The 20,974-nt window shown below is 45.6% G+C and overlaps 1 protein-coding gene across 3 annotated transcripts in view; it reads right to left on the reverse strand.

Moving 5' to 3' along the window:
• Positions 1-20,974, reverse strand: part of PDCD2 (programmed cell death 2) — a 519,296-nt gene that overhangs the window by 68,633 nt on the left and 429,689 nt on the right. For all 3 annotated transcript variants that reach the window (XM_078648732.1, XM_078648730.1, XM_078648731.1), the window contains one exon: positions 16,671-16,786. In XM_078648732.1, the coding sequence (XP_078504858.1) occupies positions 16,671-16,786 (116 nt within the window). The remainder of the gene's footprint in view (positions 1-16,670; positions 16,787-20,974) is intronic.

Genomic DNA, 20,974 nt, shown 5'->3' on the forward strand with positions numbered 1-20,974 from the left:
TGAGGGACTATAAAGATGCAGGAGGCCATCATGCCTATCAGCTGCATGAACACCTGCGCCGGGAGTGAGTGTTGTGGCCTGAATCTCTGAATCAGCAGTTGCATGCTGTTGACTCTCGCTGAGTTTGGGTGCGCCGTGGCAGCGAGCGTGTTTATTTCTGCGCCTAGGTACTGCTGTACATGTGCGGGTTGAAGATGGGACTTTTGGTAATTGAGCGAAAATCCCAGACTGTGTAGGAGGTGGATTGTGCGGGACATGTGGTTGGCACACTGCTGGGCCGACTTTGCTTGTACTAGCCAGTCGTCCAGATACGGATAGACATGGATATGTTGTCTCCGAAGGTGCGCGGGCACCGTCGCTAAACACTTTGTAAACACTCTGGGGGCTGTAGTGACCCCGAAAGGCAGGACCTTGAACTGGTAATTCTGGTTGTTGATGGTGAACCTGAGGTATTTCCTGTGACTGGGGTGAATGGGAATGTGGAAATAGGCATCCTTTAGATCTAGGGTTGCCAAGAAATCTCCTTGACTGAGCAACGGCAGAACTTGCTGTAACGTGAGCATGTGAAAGTGTTCTGATAGGATATATTGGTTTAGGGGCCTGAGGTCTAGAATGGGCCTGAGGGATCCGTTCTTTTTTGGGATTAAGAAGTATAGTGAATACACCTGTACCCTGTTGGTCTAAAGGCACGAGCTCTATGGCTCCTTTTTGCAGCATGGATAGGACTTCTTGCTGCAATAAGTGCATGTGCTCTGCGGACATAGGACGGTGCCTTGGGGGTATGTTGGGTGGAGTGGAGGTTAGTTCTAGACAATAACCGTGTTGTATTAGTTGTCTCACCCACCTGTCCGTGGTTATGCTTTCCCAGACGGGCAGGAACTGCTGGAGTCTCCCCCCGACCGGTGTTATATGGGCGGGGGGCAGTGACAAGACGTCCCTGCTTGTTTCTGGCATTATTATTTCCACGCCCCCTGCCTTTGGTACTGTTTCCACGATATCCACCCCTATTGTTCTTGTTATAGGTGGTTTGTGTGCCTCCCTTGCTGTACTGGGCTTGTTGTGATGCTTGTCCTCTTGAAGCTCCCCTGTTACCGGAGCGACGAAAGGAACGGCCCCTGAACTGCGGAGACTGCAGAGCCCCCATTGATTTCGCAGTTTCAGTGTCCTTTTTAATCTTCTCCAGAGTGGTGTCTACTTCTGGACCAAAGAGGAAGTCAGGGTTCACTGGCTGATTGAGCAGGGTAGTTTGGATTTCTGACTTAAATCCAGAGATGCGGAGCCAGGCATGCCTCCTCAGCATAACGCTAGTGTTTATGGCCCTAGCCGCTGTGTCGGCTGCATCTAGCGCGCACTTAATGGACGCGTTGGAAATTAACTTTCCCTCTTGTATAAGCATTTCTGCTCCCTCCTTATAAGTATCTGGTAGGTGTTGCAGTAGCTGCTCTAAAGTGTCGTAGTGTGCCCTCTCATATCTTGCTAACAGGGCTTGGGTATTGGAGATTCTCCAAATATTAGCAGCCTGAGCAGCCACTCATTTCCCAGAGGCCTCCAAGATTTTGGATTCCTTGTCCGGAGGAGGAGCATCACCCGTTGTTTGCGAGTTGGCTCTCTTGCGACCATTAGCCACCACCAAGGAGTCCAGTGGGAGTTGGCCCTTGATGTAGGTAGGGTCCCCGGGCGCTGGCTGGTACTTCCGTTCAATTCTCGGGTTTACCACCCTTGCTTTAGTGGGCTCTTTAAAAATGTCACTTGCATGTTTGAGCACACCTTTGAGCATAGGTAGAGTTTTTATAGGTTTTTCAGATGTGGAGAATGTATCAAAAAGGAAGTCTTCCTCCACGGGGTCAGCGTGCATATCCACGTCATGGTTATGTGCCGCTCTTTCAATGAGCGCGTTGAACGCAGCAGTGTCCTCAGTAGGCGAAGTCTTGACTGCATATGACTGAGTGTCAGGGGTGGTGTGTGGTTCATCAAGGTCAACAGTGTCAGCCCATGGCTGGGACTCATCTTGATCAGTGTCCATGGGGTAGTTAAACTGCTCATCATTGTCCTCTTCCCCCACGTCCTCAGTTACTGTTGTGGGCGAGTAGGAATAGCCTTGCCCATATGTGTGTATGGGTTCAAAAAGAATTGGAGAGGTGGTGGAGTCTCTCTTCTTTTTTAGTGGTATCTTGTAAGGCTCCATAGGTGTTTCAGGTCTGATTTTCCGTTTGTAAACGGTGAGCCTGCCTGATTCGGAATCGATGTATAACTTCCGACTGTTCGCCGTAGCTTGGTGGCTGGAACTGCACGTCTTCGGTCCAAGGCTGGGCGGGTGCAGCTACTGATGCGGACTTGGACCAGTCTGTAGCCTTTTGGGGTTGCACAGCCTTAGGTCTAGCCGTTGGGGCCAGGCCGTGTTTGATAGGCGCCAAAGGCATCGGTGAAGGACCGACCAGCTTCGAAGACTTCGACTTCGATCCGACCGACTCCGACTGGTCCACGTGCTTGTGCATTTTTGTCAACTCGACGCATTGCTGCGGAGCATGGACGCTTGTGATGGTGGAGGAGGATTGTTCCTTCGAGCCGATGGTGGTTTTCGGCTCGAAGGCTTTGACCAGTTGCGGCTTCTGGATCTTCGAATCAACGGCTTTTTGGGCCTTGAGTCCTTTGGAAGAGTCGCCATCTTTGGAGCCGGGCCTCGACGTTGACGTCGACGTGAGCGTGACGTGTTTAACTGCAGACACAGGCTTTGTCGCTCCGAACTTCGGGTCGACGCCCCCCGTCGACTCCGAGGGGTCGAGCACCTGTTTTGACTTGGACGGCTCCGAAGTCTTCGAGTCGACGGTTGTAGGCAACACTTTCGGTTTCGATTTTGGCTCTTTTGCTTTCGGTTTCGATTTTTCCACTGAGAGTGGTCGATCCACCGATGGCTCTTTGGAAATGTTCTTAGTCGGGCCTGGAAGCAGGACTAGAGAACGTTGTCGAAGATCTTGGCTAAGGCCTTCCGGCGATGCCTCGACCTGAGCCGTGGAAGAGTCTGTATGGGGCCCCGCTACTGCGGTTGGGCCTAGCTCCTCGCTTGAGTCGTCGTCGACGGCTCCGAGAGGTTGTGCGTCGTCTCCTACCTCGATGATGTCTTCATCATGGACGTAGAGTTGTTCCTCGTCCTCGTTGTAGGTGGAGTCTGGCTCCGACGCGGGGTCCGAGTGTTCCGGTTCGTTGTCTTGTACATTTTCTTCGTCGTCACCACCGAAGATGTTTACTGGGTCTGGTGCCGATTCACGCGCCGACTGTCGTTCCGCGCGTCGAAGACGGAGAGTTTTCTTTGACCTGAACTTCGAACAGGCCATGCAACTGGCCTCGTCGTGATCCGGTGAGAGACATTTGTTGCACACCGGGTGCACGTCGATGTGGGGATATTTAGAGTTGCAGACGGGGCAGCGCTTGAACGGTCTCCGTTCCATCGTCGATCGTCGATGGGCCTTTGGCGTCGAAGACAAAAAGTCTTCCGAAGTCGAGTTCAAAGAGCAGGAAAGCTGAAAGGCACAGAACGAAAGACAATACCGACGCCCGTAAGGCCTTTTGGCCTCGAAAAAGAGTAACTATTATAATTTCCGAACGTGAGTCAAGAAGTACATCCGAACCCAATGGCGGGAAAAAAAAATCTGAGCATGGAGGGGATGCCCATGCGCACTGTAGTCCAGGGAGGAGCCACCTATCTCGTGATACTTCGAAGACTCTTTCAGGACAACAATGTGCAATCATCCGGACCCAACAATAGGCGGCGATCTATGCATAGATATAAATTCAGCAGCCCACATGCCTCGAACATCAGGGTTAAGTGGACCTCTGAGTTCTCTGGGCCCTGGTTCCACTGCACCTGCTGCACCTGGAAGCTACGCCCCCGACTCCTGGATCAGGAGCATCACTAGGACAGACAACGTATTAAAGCGCCAATGAACAACTGCGAGAACTATCCGAAGTCTGATCACAGGGACGTGGTATCCCCAGGTGAAGGGCATCTGGGCAGGGAATGACTGCCCCTTGTACGCGAATCCCCGAGCTCGGAAGCCAGCACGGGGTAGACTTTGGACAGCCAGACTGTTTGGGCATTTTATTTAATGCCAATGTATTGTCCAATGTGCTGACAAGTCAAATCCCCTTCATCCACTGAGCGCCCTTTGCCCTAGTGTCATCTGCACAACAGCTTGCAAATTTACAACAGAAGTAAAGTCCTCGTGCAGTGAGAAGAGCGCGCAGGCGAACGAGCATGCGCAACCTGTGGCTGCGGTAAGAGAGGCCTCTGCCCAGATTCACAACAGGGCTGCGGTAAGTGAGGCATCTGCCCAGATTCACAACAATGTCAGCAACAGCGCCGGGAATCAACAGTCAACGGGCAATGTATGCCTGGTGCGGGAAACATACCAAGCAGGGGTGGCACTGTCAGAAGAAAGCAGGGGACTATCCCTCCCAGTTTCCAAACCACAATAACAAGAATGCCTGTCTAGGCGTCGCTCCCAGGAGGACCCTCCATATCAGTGGTACTCTGCCTGCCCCAGGGCCTCACAGAGCAGCCTGCTCTGTGAGGCTGCTCTGTGCCAGGGCACTGGGCTGGTGCCAGGAGTGATGGTAAAAGTCCTAGCTCCCCGCCTGACACAACTTGTGAGCTTTTTGTTCAATGGTTATTCCTCCTGGGGCACTACATTTGCTTTCAAGAACTCCTTTCGCTGCAGACTCGAGTTACTGTCACAAGGCCCTCGCATGTTTGCGCTTTGTATTTTCAATGCGCCGTGGGGACCCTGCTCAAGCAAACAACTAGGGCGACTCTCGGCTCCACCACGCTCACTGCATGTGATCCGGAGAAAAAGAGATTCTTTTCTTTAGTTATTAACTTTTCAAGCGGGAGATCTTCGAAGCTTCGCCTGGAGGGGCGTGGTGCAAAGAAAGAAAGAACTTTACATGGCGGAGTCTGGGGAGGGAAACCGCAGCGCAGCTGCCTAACTCTGCGCCTTGGACGAAAACTGTTGCCCTACCCCACTAGGGGGCCGATTAGGATGGAGGTGAATCCGCATCCTCCGGGCCGGCGGAAGCCACCGCCGGCTGATCCGCGGTGTGTGCTGGCAAATATGGTGGCGGTGTCTGCTAGACACCGCCAGCCATATTAGGATGCATGCGGAAACATGCTTTTCCACGGTGGCTTTTCCGCCGTGGAAAAGCATGTGGTCTTTTGTGTTTGGGGGCCCGTTGTGGGCCCCCAGGGTGTCGGGGGTTCACATGGGGGGTACCTATGGTACCCCCCAGCATTTACATGCACAAAGCGGCAGGCGCCGTGCCTGCCGCGTTGTGCATGTAAATGTAAGGCATGCTTTTTTAAACTTGCGGCGGGTGCTGCTTCAAGCAGCACCCGCCGCAAGGTTAAAGATACGGGATGTGAACGCCAGGGTGGCGGTCACATCCTAATTGCACCAGAGGGACCGCCGCTGCCCCTGCGGACGGTCCCTCCACCTCGGGGGTGGCAGAGGACGCAGGTCCGTCCGCCATCCTAATAGGCCCCTAAATTGGCATGCTGTAGATTACAGGCACAGAATTGCAAAGATAAAAAGATCATCTTCCAAACTTGTCACACTGCTGTCATTAGTCGTATAACTCCTAGCAGTTAACAAAAACAACTCACGCTCCTTATTTACCCAAATAAACTAGTTCTGCACGCTTCAAGAGCATTTCCCAAAATACCACCGAAAACTAGCAGCTTAGTTTGACAGGCTGCACTCATGCCTTGACTTCTGACTCTGCACCCTCTTCTCCCCACAAACTAACACAAGAGAGACCGGACATTCTTTCCTCAGGGCGGGAGCAATGCTGGCCCTTCACACCGAGAGAACTTTTCAAACTCCTTGCTTGGAAGGAGAGATAGTCTTGGCTTATTTTCTCCACGGAAAGAGGGTATGAGGAGGAAATAGTACTAGAGAAGCTGCTACGCAAGCACTTAGTATCACTCCTGAAAATATTTCTCGGGCGTCATCAGTTGCCACCTTCTGCACCACGGTGACTGTACATGTAGAATTTTGTTTACACACCCAGGTGATGAACCGAATAGGGAAAGATACAGTGAGAAAATATAATAATGCAATGGGTAGCGCAGACAAAGGCGGAGACTGTGTGGAAGAAAGTTCAGGGTTTTAAAAATGTCCCTCAGTACGAAGAGTTGGCAGCAGTATATATTGCGTTTGAAACTGCACCTCAACAGTGCTGAATGGTATCCATGGACGGAGCAGCAGCTTTCCTGAGGATGCTAATTTTTTCTTCATCACTCTTTAAATGCACTTTTCTCCCGGAAATTCACCTAGCAAGAAGTATGTCATATGTATTTAAAGAGTAGTAAACAAATAAAAGATACACATGACCTGGATTCTGAGAGCGCTCCCCTTGTTTTTACATAAGCAATAACCACGATGCAGGACTGCCCTGAGCCAGGTGTGTTTGGACAGTTTTGCCCCGTACATGCTGCTCTGGAAACCCAAACAGACCTCGAACACATAAGGCTTGTCCGGTTCTTATGGTACCCGTCAGAGGTCCAAAAAAATCTCAAACAATATTGGCAAGTGGGCGCTTGTGTCACCGCTACTCACACAAAGCAGGGGATGACATTTCTGGGATTCCATGGCTCTTACATGGGGGAAGGAGAGGGCGACCAGCTTAGCAGCTTTGTTAAACAAGCATTTGCAATGCAATAGGTCTCGCATTATTAAAGTTAGAGCTATTGGCATTGTAAATGGCAATGCCTTTTATTTATGTTTTTAAACATTTCCAATGCTAATAGCTTAGGCCATTCGCTGCGGGGGTAAGAGCTGTCAGAATGACCGTCAATCACAGAGAGAGTATCAAAGAGAGCAGCACTAGACAGAAAGTTAGTTTCGGTACCTGCAGGTCTGTGGAGTGATGCTGGGGAATAAAATATAATGTGCACTGTTTGTTTTAAATAGTTTCTTGTGCATTGTCAAACAACTCTAATGCAGGTTACGATTTTCAATGCCATAGTGCTTTAGGATTGTGAATGTAAAAGCAGAAGAGGATAATAAAATGTAATGTAATACAGATCTTGCTTTACATTAATTTATGAAACAGTCACCGTATTTGGGATTTCTATTCTGGGAAAACAGCAACCTTTCCTTTGCAAAGTAATAGGTTTGCACATCTTACTATGCAAGTCACCATATCAACTTAAGAAAAAATGATCTTGCCATCAAATGCCTGCTGAAGAGTCCACTGTACACCTTCAGAAGCAGTAGATTGGTTCCGCGCTCGTAAGTATGGTCTTAAACTATTTCTGGAGTTTCGTGTTGTATATTTGCAGGGAGACTCTGGTGTACAGATGGCTGAAGGCAGGCTGTAGCCACCGCGGGTCGTGGCAATTCAAGTTGGCCTCCAGGCCGCGATGTCTGTGGCCTACAGCTGGCTGAAGGCTGCGTGAGGCTTGAGCCTTGGTAATTCAAGTTGGCCCCCAGGCCTGCCTGCAGTGGAAGCCCATAGCTGCCAAGCTTTCAGATTTGTACGAGTGACATTTTTATAATTTCAGTGTAATTATGAGTGACATTTCAACGACTATGAGTGACACTTTGTCCCGAGGAAAATCAAGCAAGAAAGTGGAAGGAAACATAAATCTCACAAATTCTCCCCATTTTAGCAAGGAGAAACTCGAAGCTGATCAAACTGCTGCAAAGCCACAGAAATGGAAGGGCACTAAAATGAAGTGTTAATAAAAGTCAGCTGACGCGTGGACGCCGCCGCAGTCAGTCAGGCACTGAGCAGGCCTCAGGCTGACAGGCACACACACAGTCAGTCACAGCCAACAGCCAGTGTACTGTAGTGTATTATTTTGAAAAACTACCTTTAACCCATGAATATCCTAATTCGGCAACCCCGGCCGGCACAAAACTACCTGCCCCGCAGCACAGATGAGCTGCATATATTCAAATTATCAGTGTCAGTCAACACAGCTGATAAACGAACACCGCAGATGGGCACCAGACATCATTGATTGGCAAGCCTGAGGCTGGCATACAGGTTATAGCCGGGAGCCAGAGCGCTATAATTATTTAAATAAAAAAAGGAGTAGTACTCGACTGACTCGCCATAAAAATAAATGATTATACCCTGGGTGGCGTAACGTTACCTGCTCAGCCCTCAGATCAGACCACTAGCAGGCTGTTACAGCGAGCTACACATGGCTCTGCTGATGTAAGTGACGCAGTAGTTCTGAAATTAATGTTTATTTTGAATCGGACGGCCCACATAAAATATAGTTTAGACATGTAAAACCTGGATTGTGGTCGTTCTTTTAAGTTTCGTAAATAATTTCCTATTGATATTATGATACCTTTACTTTTAAAGGCCCTATTCAAAAATAATTTTTTGCCAGAGGGGCAGAGTGGACATAGAGCTCCCAATGCTTATAACTTTTAGATTTAACTTTGTGTAGACGGCTATTCCTGTCAACAAACTGTGCTCACAAATTAAAGTCAGCCCATACATAATGGCATTGTCTATCTCCAAAATACTAAAATAATTCAGCGTGCATGCTCTCTTGCACAAAGCACCCCATCTCTGTAATTGGAAACAGGATGCAGTCAATTTCCAATCACATGGCCTCAGTTCCGAATAATACAAATCACTGCCATTGACCGATGGCTGACAACAGATTCTGCAACCATGTCAAACTGCAACTACTGCTTAGCATCCAGTCATATGATCTAACAGCCCTTTTGAAACTAGGTAAGAGGAGAACAGATCAATTAACAGAAGCAGAGGATGTAGCAAGCATTGAGCCGCTGCGATACAGTGGAGAAATGCATGCACACGTTTTTTAAAGATTTCATTCGTTTTATACTTTGTAGTTAGGTGTATATAATAACAAAGTATTTAGTTCCTTAGACACGCGTCAATATGGTATGTTAGAGTCTTTTTCACTAACTGGAGTGAACAAAATTAACATAATTGTGTAAAAACACAAACATATATATTATCATTATATTTCATATGGGGGGAACATTTTAAACAGAAGAAAAAACATGCATGCACACTTACGTGCTGCTGCGGTTTTGCCATAAAGGTGGAACTCTAAAGTTGGTCGCCATTGTTTTTTATTTGCACGTATTTCTTAGATTAAATGTTATAATTCTAGCCTGTGGAGTTCAGTTTGCATTATATTAGTTGAACAACCTACACAGGCAATCTAGGCTGTGCTTAATGTGACCTGGAGTGTGCGACTCCAACTTCAAGCATGTTGCAGAGATAGAAGCTATGTCTAACTGTTGTTGTTGTTGTTGTATAGCTTTATTTCGAAATATTTATCATTTCTTAAAAGCATTACAGTACAAAAACAATTTTTAAATATAAAACAGTAGTGCAGTTCAACCATCTAATACAGAAAAAACACGCCCGCGAGCGGTGCGCGCGCCGCTGCGAGGCATATGTTTTCAAATATCGCGCCCGTGTCTGGGCACGATAAATGAAAACATATGGGCTTTGGTGCGCGTAACAGACACCAATAGGCCGTGGGCGGAGAAATGCGCCAGCCTTTGGCCTATTGCGTGCTCTGTTTAAAAAATACATGCACTGAAAGCCCAATAACAGAAGAGCAAACTAAAAACACACTCACAAGCATGTACAATTCCAGGGTCCATTTCAGAACCCCGGACAAAAGGACTCTCGCTGCGCGAGCACTGCTGTGCAGTGCATTGCTAGGCGTGAGACCTAATAAATTAACCTTACTGAAATCATCACAAAACTTACGCATTAATGGATAGTTGGTCCCCATTATTTGTGTCTTGGTGGGGTAGATTAGCAACGATTAAAATTATGTTATTGAAATTACATTTTTATTTGTCCATGCGAACTGTTACCCTCCCACTCTCCTTCTTTAAAATGATCAATTGTTCCTTGCTCAAATTCTTGTGGATTAAACATAAGTCCAGAATCTCATTAAACCGTCTTCAACAACCCAAAGATTCAGAAGGCGTCAAATTTCCTAACCTTCGACATTATCACTCCGCCTTTACACTGAAACAAATTTGGACTTCCCTTTCAGCCAACCCACACACAACATTAACTACTTGGGATCAATTGGAGCAGGCCCAGTAGACACCATTTTCTTAAAACACAGCAATTCATATTTCTCAACCCCCTAGGTTCTTTTTATCTCCTACTCTCACCAATTCTGCAGCTGTTGCTAATCCTTTAATCTAATCCTCTAGTTTGCATATTGATATTATTTCACAAATTCCTATTTAGTACAATAAGCAAATTAAATAGAGTTTTTTCATGGAAAGAATGGATGAACAAAGGTAGAATACACATTGGACATATACTTACTGATGGCTCTCTTATGGACTTTTCTGAGATTCAAAAAAAATTATGACATGTCCATCACTGTTGTGTTTGCAATTACCGCTCTAAGTGTACTGGGGATGCTCAGACGTGAGTCCCAGGCACTCCACACCACTGGAGTCAAGCTAGCCGGGCTGATGAGAGGTGTTACCTCGAAACCGGGCCGGTCCTCGGATGCTTGGTTCCGTTCTGGGAAGGACATGGCTTTTGTAGTTCGGACTGGACTGTTCCCATGGGGCACAGGGTCAGCGCTGATTTGCATATCGCCATTGTCTAACCCAGGGTGGTGTGGAGTGGAAAAACGATGGATTTGGGCCCAGATCTTTGGACTGGGGTGAATGTGTGACATTGATCCACATTCTGTCCATCACTGTTGTGTTTGCAATATCCTTTCACCATGCCACTCATTATCTTCATCTTAGAGCTTCTCTTCTTCTCCTCTCTCAGGACACTTCCACAGTTCCACACAATCAGCCTCCCTCTCTCGCTTTAGGATCTCTCCTCCCAGGTTAAAGCATCTGGTATTGATAGGATTTTGTCTTGTCCCACTGATTTGAGAATAAAATCCACAGTACAGCTCTTATGGGAAAGGGATCTGCATCAAGAATTCTCTTTCCAGACCTGGGGCTCCATATGGGCTAAGTAAGATTCATACCTCCTCTCGTTCAGCACGTACAACACAAATGTTACATTATTTTTACAATAGGCTTTTTCTGACCACCGAGGACCTACAAAAGTTCAAGCTGACTAATGATGCAAAATGCTGTTCACATTCGTATGAAAAAAGTGATTTATTACATAAGCTTTTTCTTTGTACTTTGGTTAAAAAATAACTTTGGATGCTTGTTTGGGAGAAGCTGAATTAAATTTTGTCCACAACTCTTGATATTTTGGGGTGGTTCCTCCCCTATATTGTACTCTCAGGGGAATGTGAGTAAGTTTACTCATTTGATAAAAGCTACAGATTATTACTACGAATTGGAAAGATACCACTAAAATCACCTTTACTGGCTGGTGGAACCTTTTATGTCATCAGCATAGACTGGATTGTGCAGGCTACCTCTATTCCTTTAATGATTAAAAAAAAAGATTTATTATGGTCACCACTTACGACATTTTTATCCAGGAAGGCTGTTCTGCCCACTTCTATGGTTGCCAGTTACGAATCCCCATTAATGTTAAAATGTTTAATAGGTTAATATTGTCATTACTGCAACGCTGATATGCTTATTACATGCTTGTCCTTTTTCTTTTCCCTTCTTTCTTTCTTTCTTCCTCCTCCTACTCTCTCTTTTTCCTTTCCTAAAATTCTTAAATGCATATGGTTTTGTAAAACTGTTTATATTTTTCAATTTGGGTTCTGGTATTGAAATTGATAAAGTGTTCATATTTCTTTCTTTTATTCACCGTGCTTGAATTGAATTGTTTGAACATTACATACATATTCTGTATTTGCTTTTTATTTTCATACAATATCAATATAGCATTCTAAACAGAAAAAACACGTCTGGAATGATTGATGCTTAATAATTTCTTGTAAATTAACCTGGACGCATGAGCACCTAGAAGATAGGAATCAGGTGTGGTGAAAAAGGCTGGGAGGAGCATGAGAGACATACTAGAAAACCCCTGCTGGAATCAGATGGCCTGAGAATTACTGCTGCCCAGTAACTTCACTCTGAATAGATGCCTTTATAAAAGATTTTCACATTTAATATAAGGACGGCCTTTGTTCTACCTCTTGATGGCAAGCACACAATGTAATCTAAACTTTGCAGTAACAGCACCTGCAAGTCTACTGTCATTAAAATGATATACTTATTTTAGAAGAGTTTTACAGTTGCTTATACCAATGGAATACATATTAAGCTTTGGCAACGTTGAATGAGTTGGCTCTTGTTTACTACTGTAGGAGTTAATTACTTCAGCACGTTAGAGGTCAAGGTGTGGCAGTGCTAAAGGAGAAAGGTCAAAAGGAGCAGAGTCTTGACAGTCAACTTATACAACAATTTTTTCAAAACTTTGCCCACACAGATATTAGCAACAATTTTTTGTCCAATATGGAAAAGCAACGCTTTGCAAGTCCAGCTTGAAGAAACTAAACAACTCTTAGTGTCTTCACACACAAACGCTGAGTCTTGATATAAGTTTGTAATGCTCATTTAATAATCCTTTTTTAGGAAAAACCAGCCAACGCGTTTCGTTCTGAAAACAGAACTTCTTCAGGGCGAAATAGTTGTTCCAAAGCGTGTTAGGTTCCAATCTTAAGAAAATAACGGAGGAATGAAAGAGAGCTTGATATCCTTATACTTTTCTTCAAATATCACGTTCACCAGATCAAGCTCCGAGATGCAAGACTTATATATATCCCATACTGGTATTATTCCTTATGTTATAGCATAGACAGACCAGACGTCCATTAACTTCCAGGGATTTTTTATTATTGTATATATTTGATAGCCAATCCAGGTAATGGAGATGGCGGCGGTTTGAATCGGCGAAACGCCGCAGAGTTGATGCATCGTGATCAACAATTTCATGTGACTACCGCACAAATATTCATTATTCTTGGATTATAAAGAAATAGATCCCACAAGGCATAGGATGGACTTTTGCTCGTAAGATATTGGCTATCAAATATATACATGTGACGGGGTGGGTACGCCAGACCCCGTAGCTGGGGACCATACTACTCGTTGGTGGGCCGCCGCCCCTGATTCACGTACCTCCCTTGCCTCCATGCAGCCCCCGGACTGCCCGGACCAAGAAGAATGAACGGCGGGAGATCCGGAGTATTGGTGGCCGACGAGACAGGATCCTGGACACTGCACCTTTAAGGGTTGGGAGACATCATCGATAGCCACGCCTCCCTCGGACCACGTGACGAGGTCAAAAGAGCGGAAGGAAGAGGAAGAGACTGACAATTCGGACCCAGAGTCGAGCAGACGAGAGGAGATCCAAAGACGTTGCCCCGGAGGAAAAGACTTACGGAAGAGCCCAGCAGTCGTGATCCTGACGAGCCCAAAAGACGAGACCGCGAGGAGCCCAGGAGACGAGACACAGAGGCCAGGAGAGCCTAGGAGAAGCGATCCGCCCCACCACACGCCCACGGGAGGTGTGTGGCTCAAACAGGTACGGGGGCATATGGCGGGTTGGTTGGGACAACGTACGCTACCCCCTTGTGAATAATTGTACAGTCCCTTGAACAGACGTCCGGCATACCCCCCCCTTCTCACGAGCACTAACTCGGCACCGAAACGATTCTTGTAAAGGCACGAGTGCACTGGTTTCCCTCACCCCCGGTCCCTGTATAACTGCAGAAATATATTACCCTAACTTCCGGTTTCTGTTCTCCCCACGGTGCTGTCGGAGCTGCCTTCGGGAGAAGAACGACCTAGTGATCACGGCACCCTGGATCCTCCCCGGACTCCTCCCTACGACCCTGCAGCCTTTGCGCGGGAGCGCCTCACAAGCCGCCACCGGAAAACTTATACTGTTCCTATCAAAATAAAACCATCTTTGAAAAGATTACAAGTGTATGCAGCCTCTACTTCAGTAGACCCTTCCGTAGAGTCAGCTACAGTGATAACAACACCCAGCTCTAGTCCGGGACCCTTTCCCAACCCTTTACAATACAATAATAAAAAATCCCTGGAAGTTAATGGACTTCTGGTCTGTCTATGCTATAACATAAGGAATAATACCAGTATGGGATATATATAAGTCTTGCATCTCGGAGCTTGATCTGGTGAAAGTGATATTTGAAGAAAAGAAGTATAAGGATATCAAGCTCTCTTTCATTCCTCCGTTATTTTCTTAAGATTGGAACCTAACACGCTTTGGAACAATTATTTCGCCCTGAAGAAGTTCTGTTTTCAGAACGAAACGCGTTGGCTGGTTTTTCCTAAAAAAGGATTATTAAATGAGCATTACAAACTTATATCAAGACTCGGCGTTTGTGTGTGAAGACACTAAGAAAGTTGTTTAGTTTCTTCAAGCTGGACTTGCAAAGCGGTGCTTTTCCATATTGGACAAAAAATTGACTGTTTACCCCAGGTTTGGGTGATGCTCTTAGGACAGGGAGCATTTGGAAAGAGCATGCTAGAATTGGAAAATTAATTTGTCTGGTGATTTCAGGATTGGTGCCTTTTCTTTGAGTGGTCCACTGTCCAAAGTGTTGTTGTATAGATATTAGCAGCAAGTACATATACCAAGGTAAATCTATTCTAGTTTCATTGTTCACAAGGATTATTCATTTTACACTACCTTCACACAATCATATCAGTATCATAATTTTGATGGTTAATCCAGTTACTCTGCATCCTAGTCTGAGTTTTTACTTATATTTCAGTGTAGAGGAATAATGTGCCTCCTGCAAAGTAAAGAATGCAACATGATAAAGGATACCGATATGGAGAAAAGAGGATGAGAGATGAAAAATAACTGGCATATTCTGTAGGATCCTTGGTTTCTGGGGGAGCACAGTTGATTTATGAAATGTTTCATAGGGAAGATCCAAACCCACTACGGTGCTGGCTGCACACCTTCGGGCCAGGCTCGCTTACTACACCATTAATTCTCTGAAACAATTCATGGTTTCATCTTAAGTCCCACCACTTTTCAAGTTCACAAGCAGATACTGGTGCGGAGAACTCCAAGCCATTGTTCTGTTTTCTGCTTTCCCTTTGCCAAACAATGGTGGGATGGTGTAGGAGACTGTTGTATTTAGCACTTGGTACACCCGCCCACCCCTCCTCTGCCCCGTACCTTGGTACAGCCAGAGGACACCTTACAAGACACTATGTGGGCCTATCGCACCACCCTTAATTTGGTCACTGGGGTGTCCCTCTTCAGTTCTCTAAAGGGCAGAGTTCCCAAAACTAGACTTTCTCCTCCCCTTCCAAGAGATAGTACATGTACTGTGAATCATTACAGGATTAGTGAACGGATTGTCAATTACCAAGCAATGTACAAGGTCAGGTACGATGCCAATAGACACACAAGACCCAGTAGAGTCAACGAAGGAGATTGGGTCCGTGTAGATCTTCCCAAACAACGTAGAAGGGAGGCCACAAGGTTTTCCGAACCCATGAAGGTAATCAAAGTGGGGAAGAATGTAGTTACACTTACTAACGGGCAGACCTGGAGCATAGACAGAATAGTTCCATACAAAGAGTCACCTATGCCACAAGCGAACACTCTCATTGGGGGCAATGCTAATGTAACCTGTAGGAGATCAACAAGACCTGCCACTCCGCCCTCATGGGCGAGAGATTATTGTTTCACTTAAATCACATGCTTGTTCTGCTTTGTTTTCTGTGTGCCTCCTTTAAGGCATCTGTTGATTAAAATGCATTTTCCCTTTCCCTCTCTCCTTTCCTCCCCATCCCTTGGTAAGGAGATGTGTTGTATTCAGCACTTGGTACACCCCGCCCACCCCTCCTCTACCCCGTACCTTGGTACAGCCCTCCTGGCATCTGTGAACATTCCACAGCTAACTCTAGCTGACTGGAAACTGTGATGGTGTTAAGACGCAATAAAGAAGACCTCTACAATCTACTTTGAGTGATCCTTCATTGTAACAGAGACCTTCAGATTTTACAATGCAGGTTGATGCTTTGCAACTTTATGCCCCCTCCCTATAATTATCTAGTCTATTTGTTGTTTTCTGTGATACAAGGAAGAAAAACAATTTTCACCTTTAGTTAATCATATCTGAGATTTGTGCTGCAAGACTGAACACTGGTGTCAGTGAGAGTGGGTTGCTCAAATATTCCCAGATCTCGTCAATTTCCTGGAAAGATATTTCCAGATAAAAACTCACAAGTGAGCCAGAGGTGAAATGAAGAAAAGTGGAAACAAGTAGAAAAAAGATGTGTTAGGCACGAGCACCACAAAATTATATTAAAGATCAAGAGAGACAGTTTCCAGTCCATATCCATCTTCCAGTTGGGGAGAGACGTGTGGGAGTTAGAAAGGTGCACACCAGTGTTGATAAGAGAATAGTGGTTGCATATATACTATGACACATGATTAATACCAGTCAAGCAAAATAATGTAGCAGCTTCGAGGAGCACATTTCTTTCTGGTCAGAAAGTAGCAGAGTAGCCTCAGGATGGAATAGGAGAAAACCAAAAAGTAGGAGGGTCCTTATTTTGTGATGGGACAAAAGGAATGGTGATTAAGATTTACAGGAGGCTAGCTATGGATTAAAAGTCAAAAAGGTTACAGAGCCAGAGCACATCTCCAACGGTCATGGTTGATGAAATGTGGCCAAATACAAAAAGAAAACATCTACATACCTGTTTTGGCTCTGGGGCTATTTTGTTCTTGAAATGTGCAAAGATTTTGTCCTCCTTGGTCTCGTGTTTGGCCAAATCCTCCAAGTCCTGCGCATCTTTGACATCCAGTAACGTTCCTGGAACGGGTAATAATCATTAGTGAGCGGCATCTCAGCGTTTCACTTTTTCAGATGGTCTTACCTATTCCTCTAACTCCTGTTTCCACCAGGTTAATAGGTATTTCAAAAGAAACAATGGCAACTTATTGGACATTACAGTTGGCACTCTATGTGCAAGTATTGGGACTGATGTTGCAAAAGTTGTTTGAATTTATTAGAAATTTAGCAAGAAAAACATGCACATCAAAAAGGCACTACCTTACATTTACATGCAAGCCATATCCAATGGCTCTTTAGGGCAGGTAAAACCCTAAAATGAGCTTGCATATGCTACTATGTTCAAAAAGGCAACAAGGTTTTCATTTGCATATACAGAGATAAAATGTCAAGTTGATGCTGCACCAAGGATATTGTTCTGCAGAATTAAATACTTATAAGGTCCCAAAGGCAAGACCTATTGGCTATGCCAATGCTTGTTCTGTTTCTATTGCTACCGCCTCAGCCCAGTGGCTGTGGTAGGTGCTGCTTCTCCCTATTCGTGCACAAGTCGCGTGCTTCCTGCTTGGGCTGTTTGCCTGCTCACAGTTGCCCACGCCCACTGGGGCTCACAAGGGTTTGGCTGTGCCTGTAATGGAGGTCTTCACAGGGAGTCGAACATCTCAATGCTTTCATAGACGCGCCAGGCTGTTTCCTCGCTTAATAGGTACCTCAGTACTGAACTGATATGCAGTGGACAGTTTATAGGAGGCATACAAACATTAAAACAGGCTTGGGAGAGAAATAATAAAGTGCGCGGTGCAACTGGGGGCATGGGACTGGGAACAGAGACACTTGTTATCTCTGCATCCCCACCCATGCTTCATCAAAAAGTACAACGCTCTTTCCATGTGCGACACTCCCAGTTCTCGCATTTCCCATAAGCGTGTGAAGTGATGTTAGATGGCCCACCCTACGACCACACATTTATGTATTTTCCGCCAGTACCGAGGCTTGTGCCACTCGAAACGTGATTATGAATGGTTGCAAAAACAAAGCAACAATGTGATACATTGCACGAATGTGTGGGCTGCACGTACATCACGAAGCAAACCAGAGCAAGAATATCAGACAATATAGATCTCCTGTTATTCATAGGTTTTAAAGAAAATTAGATTATTACCATGTTTTCCCGAGAGCCACGAGTCTCAGCGGTTACAGGACGTGCTCGTCTCACGTTGGTTAAAAACAACTAGACACGCGGCAAATCATAGCTTGATACAGTGTGATGTTTATTTTGGTTTGGCAGACGCCGGTATCGGTTCCCTCAATCATTTCAACACATGTGGAAATTAGGCGCTTACTTGGAGGTTGGCAAGGCAGATATTTTATTATTGGTGTTAACTTTACACTGCAAGTGGTTTGCAATTAGCTGTATGAAGCTGCGGGAATGGCAGAAGACGAATATAGAAACAAAATAAAAATGAATCCAACATTATTTTGTTTCCTAAATGTGATATTTGCACTATCTCAAAATGCTTTGAAACTATTGTTTGCGAAGCATAAAGTGTAAACCATGTGATACTTGTAAATATCAAAAGGTTCCATTTCAATTCTCAGCTAAAAGTCTAAAATAGTTTGATAAATGTAACAAACCTAACATTTCTGTTATCGGGTGCATTGAGGAAAACACATTTTGACCTGAACGATAAAACGTAAACAATACATTTCAGGAAGAAAGAAGAGGAGCGGGGAGATCAGGGTTAAGGGGGAGAGGTGTTTCGAAAGAGTGGGGGTTACTGTGGTGCAAGGGAAACGGAATTGAAAAGAGAGAGGGAGAAACGGAAGATGAATGAATTGGTGGGCATGCGCGCACGTAAACAAGGAGAAACACGAGAGACGGCCTGCGGCCGTCAAAGTGAAAGTACGGCCGGCGGAGGGCATTGCTGTGGGGAGGGGGGAGGAGAAATGCGACACGGCGGGCAGGGGAGGGGCGGAGCGGAGCGGGGAGAGCGGCATGAGGGTGTGAAGCAGCAGGGGCCTTTGAAGTGAAGTTAAGCTTCACTTCAAAGGTGTGGGAGGAGTGCTGCTGGTGATTGACTGGCGATTTGATGATGTGCACGCGCATTTTAGGTCAATGCGCTTGCGCATTGACCTAAAAGCGCACGGGCACAGCATCAAATCGCCAGTGGAATCGCCAGTTAGGTAAACTCTCGATAAGCCCCTATATATCTCGCATGCGCATTGAGATAGGTCGCTCGACCTAAAAAGGGAAAAGGAGGAGGGAGGAAAAAAAATTGAAAACTAGTGACAAAGAGAAAGCAACGATGCTAATGAACCTGAAAGGCATAATTGGATAGGGAGTGTCTGTTGGCAGTTGAAATAGGCATGAGATGGAAAAAACAAATCCTATATAGCCTAGGAGGTAATCCGCATCCTCGAAATTCATTAGTTCCAGTAGCGGGATTCTGAGCAAATCTTCGGGGCTCTGCCGTTATTCTTTTACAAATTAAACCCCACACTCCCCATTGTGTTTCACCAACTGACAACTAGACAGTATTGAAGGAAAGGAGTCGGGCGGGTGGACCCGATCCATGGAGTGGTCTCACAGGCTGGTAAAGCAGCAGAGCACCTGTTGTCAGAACCAAGGTCTCCATTTTTCCCAAGCCTCAGACTTGCTGCCACTTGAACTGCATTTCGGCAGTCAGTCACTCCTGGGCCATGCGGTCTTATGGCGCTGGTAAATCCACCAACCTCAGACAATTATCTTTTCAAACTGCCACTGATTCGAGGTAGGCTGGTGATGTGAATATATTGAGGCTGCACTATATGGAAATTATTTGCAATAAAGTTCTCATAGAGTCCTTACTTATATTCTTGGACTACACCCTTCAAAACCAAGAGCAGACTAGGTCATGAAGGAAGGGATATTTAATTTAAATGTGTCAGGCTGAAATAAATCGATGCACTTTTTCCCCCTTGTAGGAGACAGTGGTAGGTGGTAGTCTGAGTCTGCTGGAAAGGTGTAAAGCTTATCGACTGGTTGAATCCTGGTGCGGTTTATTCGTGCCAACTTTGATACACTAATTATAAGCAAGCACTGCAAGCCAATAAGCCTGGCTTCTTTTAAGTGTAGGTGTTTTTGTTGTAATGGCCTATGTTGTTCACTAACAGGAACACAAAGCATACAGACAATACCTAGTGATGCACATACACACCAAATATTAGCTGGATGCACTGATAGATGGTTTTATACAAAGAAGGATGGACGGCTGTGGGTGCATACAATGACAGTTCGAAATGTAGATGGTGGGCCATAATGTAGATGGATATGCGTGGTTGCATGATGTGAAACAGGGGCTCAATCAGACCTAAACTTCGGGGGGGGGGGCTGCCTAACCTTTGACCAAAGGTACCCCTTTCAGTATGCTAATCTGGACATTGCAACATATGCTTGCTTGATGCTGCACACATGTTGGCGTTGATGGGTAAATGTGCCTGGTTTGGGAATGTGTGACTGGCAAGCCACGGCCCCGATTTCATTCCTCATGCGATTGAATAATTGAGTGCCAGTCAGGTGGCAATATTACCACCTATTACTCTGCGATTAATCTACACTACTCTAAATTAAAATAAAACCGTAAAATAGCATAATACACTGAGCAATTCGCGTATGAGACGATAGAGCTACCCACATCGAGCAATTCTCACATAAGATGACAGAGCTGCACCCATGCTGAAAACCACCAGGTCTAAACAACTGGCAAACATAGGTAGTTGCCTTGAAATAGCTTTGCAACACATATCCCTTCAACCTCTAGAAGGTGGATTGGGTGCGTATTACCAAACCAGATGTGGGTCGCAAGGGGACTTCATGGTTTTCTTGTCCTGTGAGAGTGGGAAATGTATCTGGTAGCGCAGTATGCTTACATAGCAAAGGGTGGTGGAATTGAAGTTCTGTTGTATTTCTTAAATCGGTACTAGGGTTTTTTTCAGAAAAGCACATACAGATACCTGGGGATCTGGGTTCGAGTCTCGGTAACGACGCCAATACCTCCTGTGATTCTGGGCAAATCACTTAATCTCCCCGTGCCTAAAAATGAAAGTGTGTGTCCTCATGTAAAACGTAACTTGTGCTATGTAAAGCGCTCTGATACCGGATTCGGTTCGGGTCTAGTTCGCGCTATATAAAACTCTACCAAAAAAAAAAAAAGATAGTACACATTTCAG

The sequence above is a fragment of the Lissotriton helveticus genome, chromosome 6 (genome assembly GCF_964261635.1).
Source record: "Lissotriton helveticus chromosome 6, aLisHel1.1, whole genome shotgun sequence".
Taxonomy (NCBI): domain Eukaryota; kingdom Metazoa; phylum Chordata; class Amphibia; order Caudata; family Salamandridae; genus Lissotriton; species Lissotriton helveticus.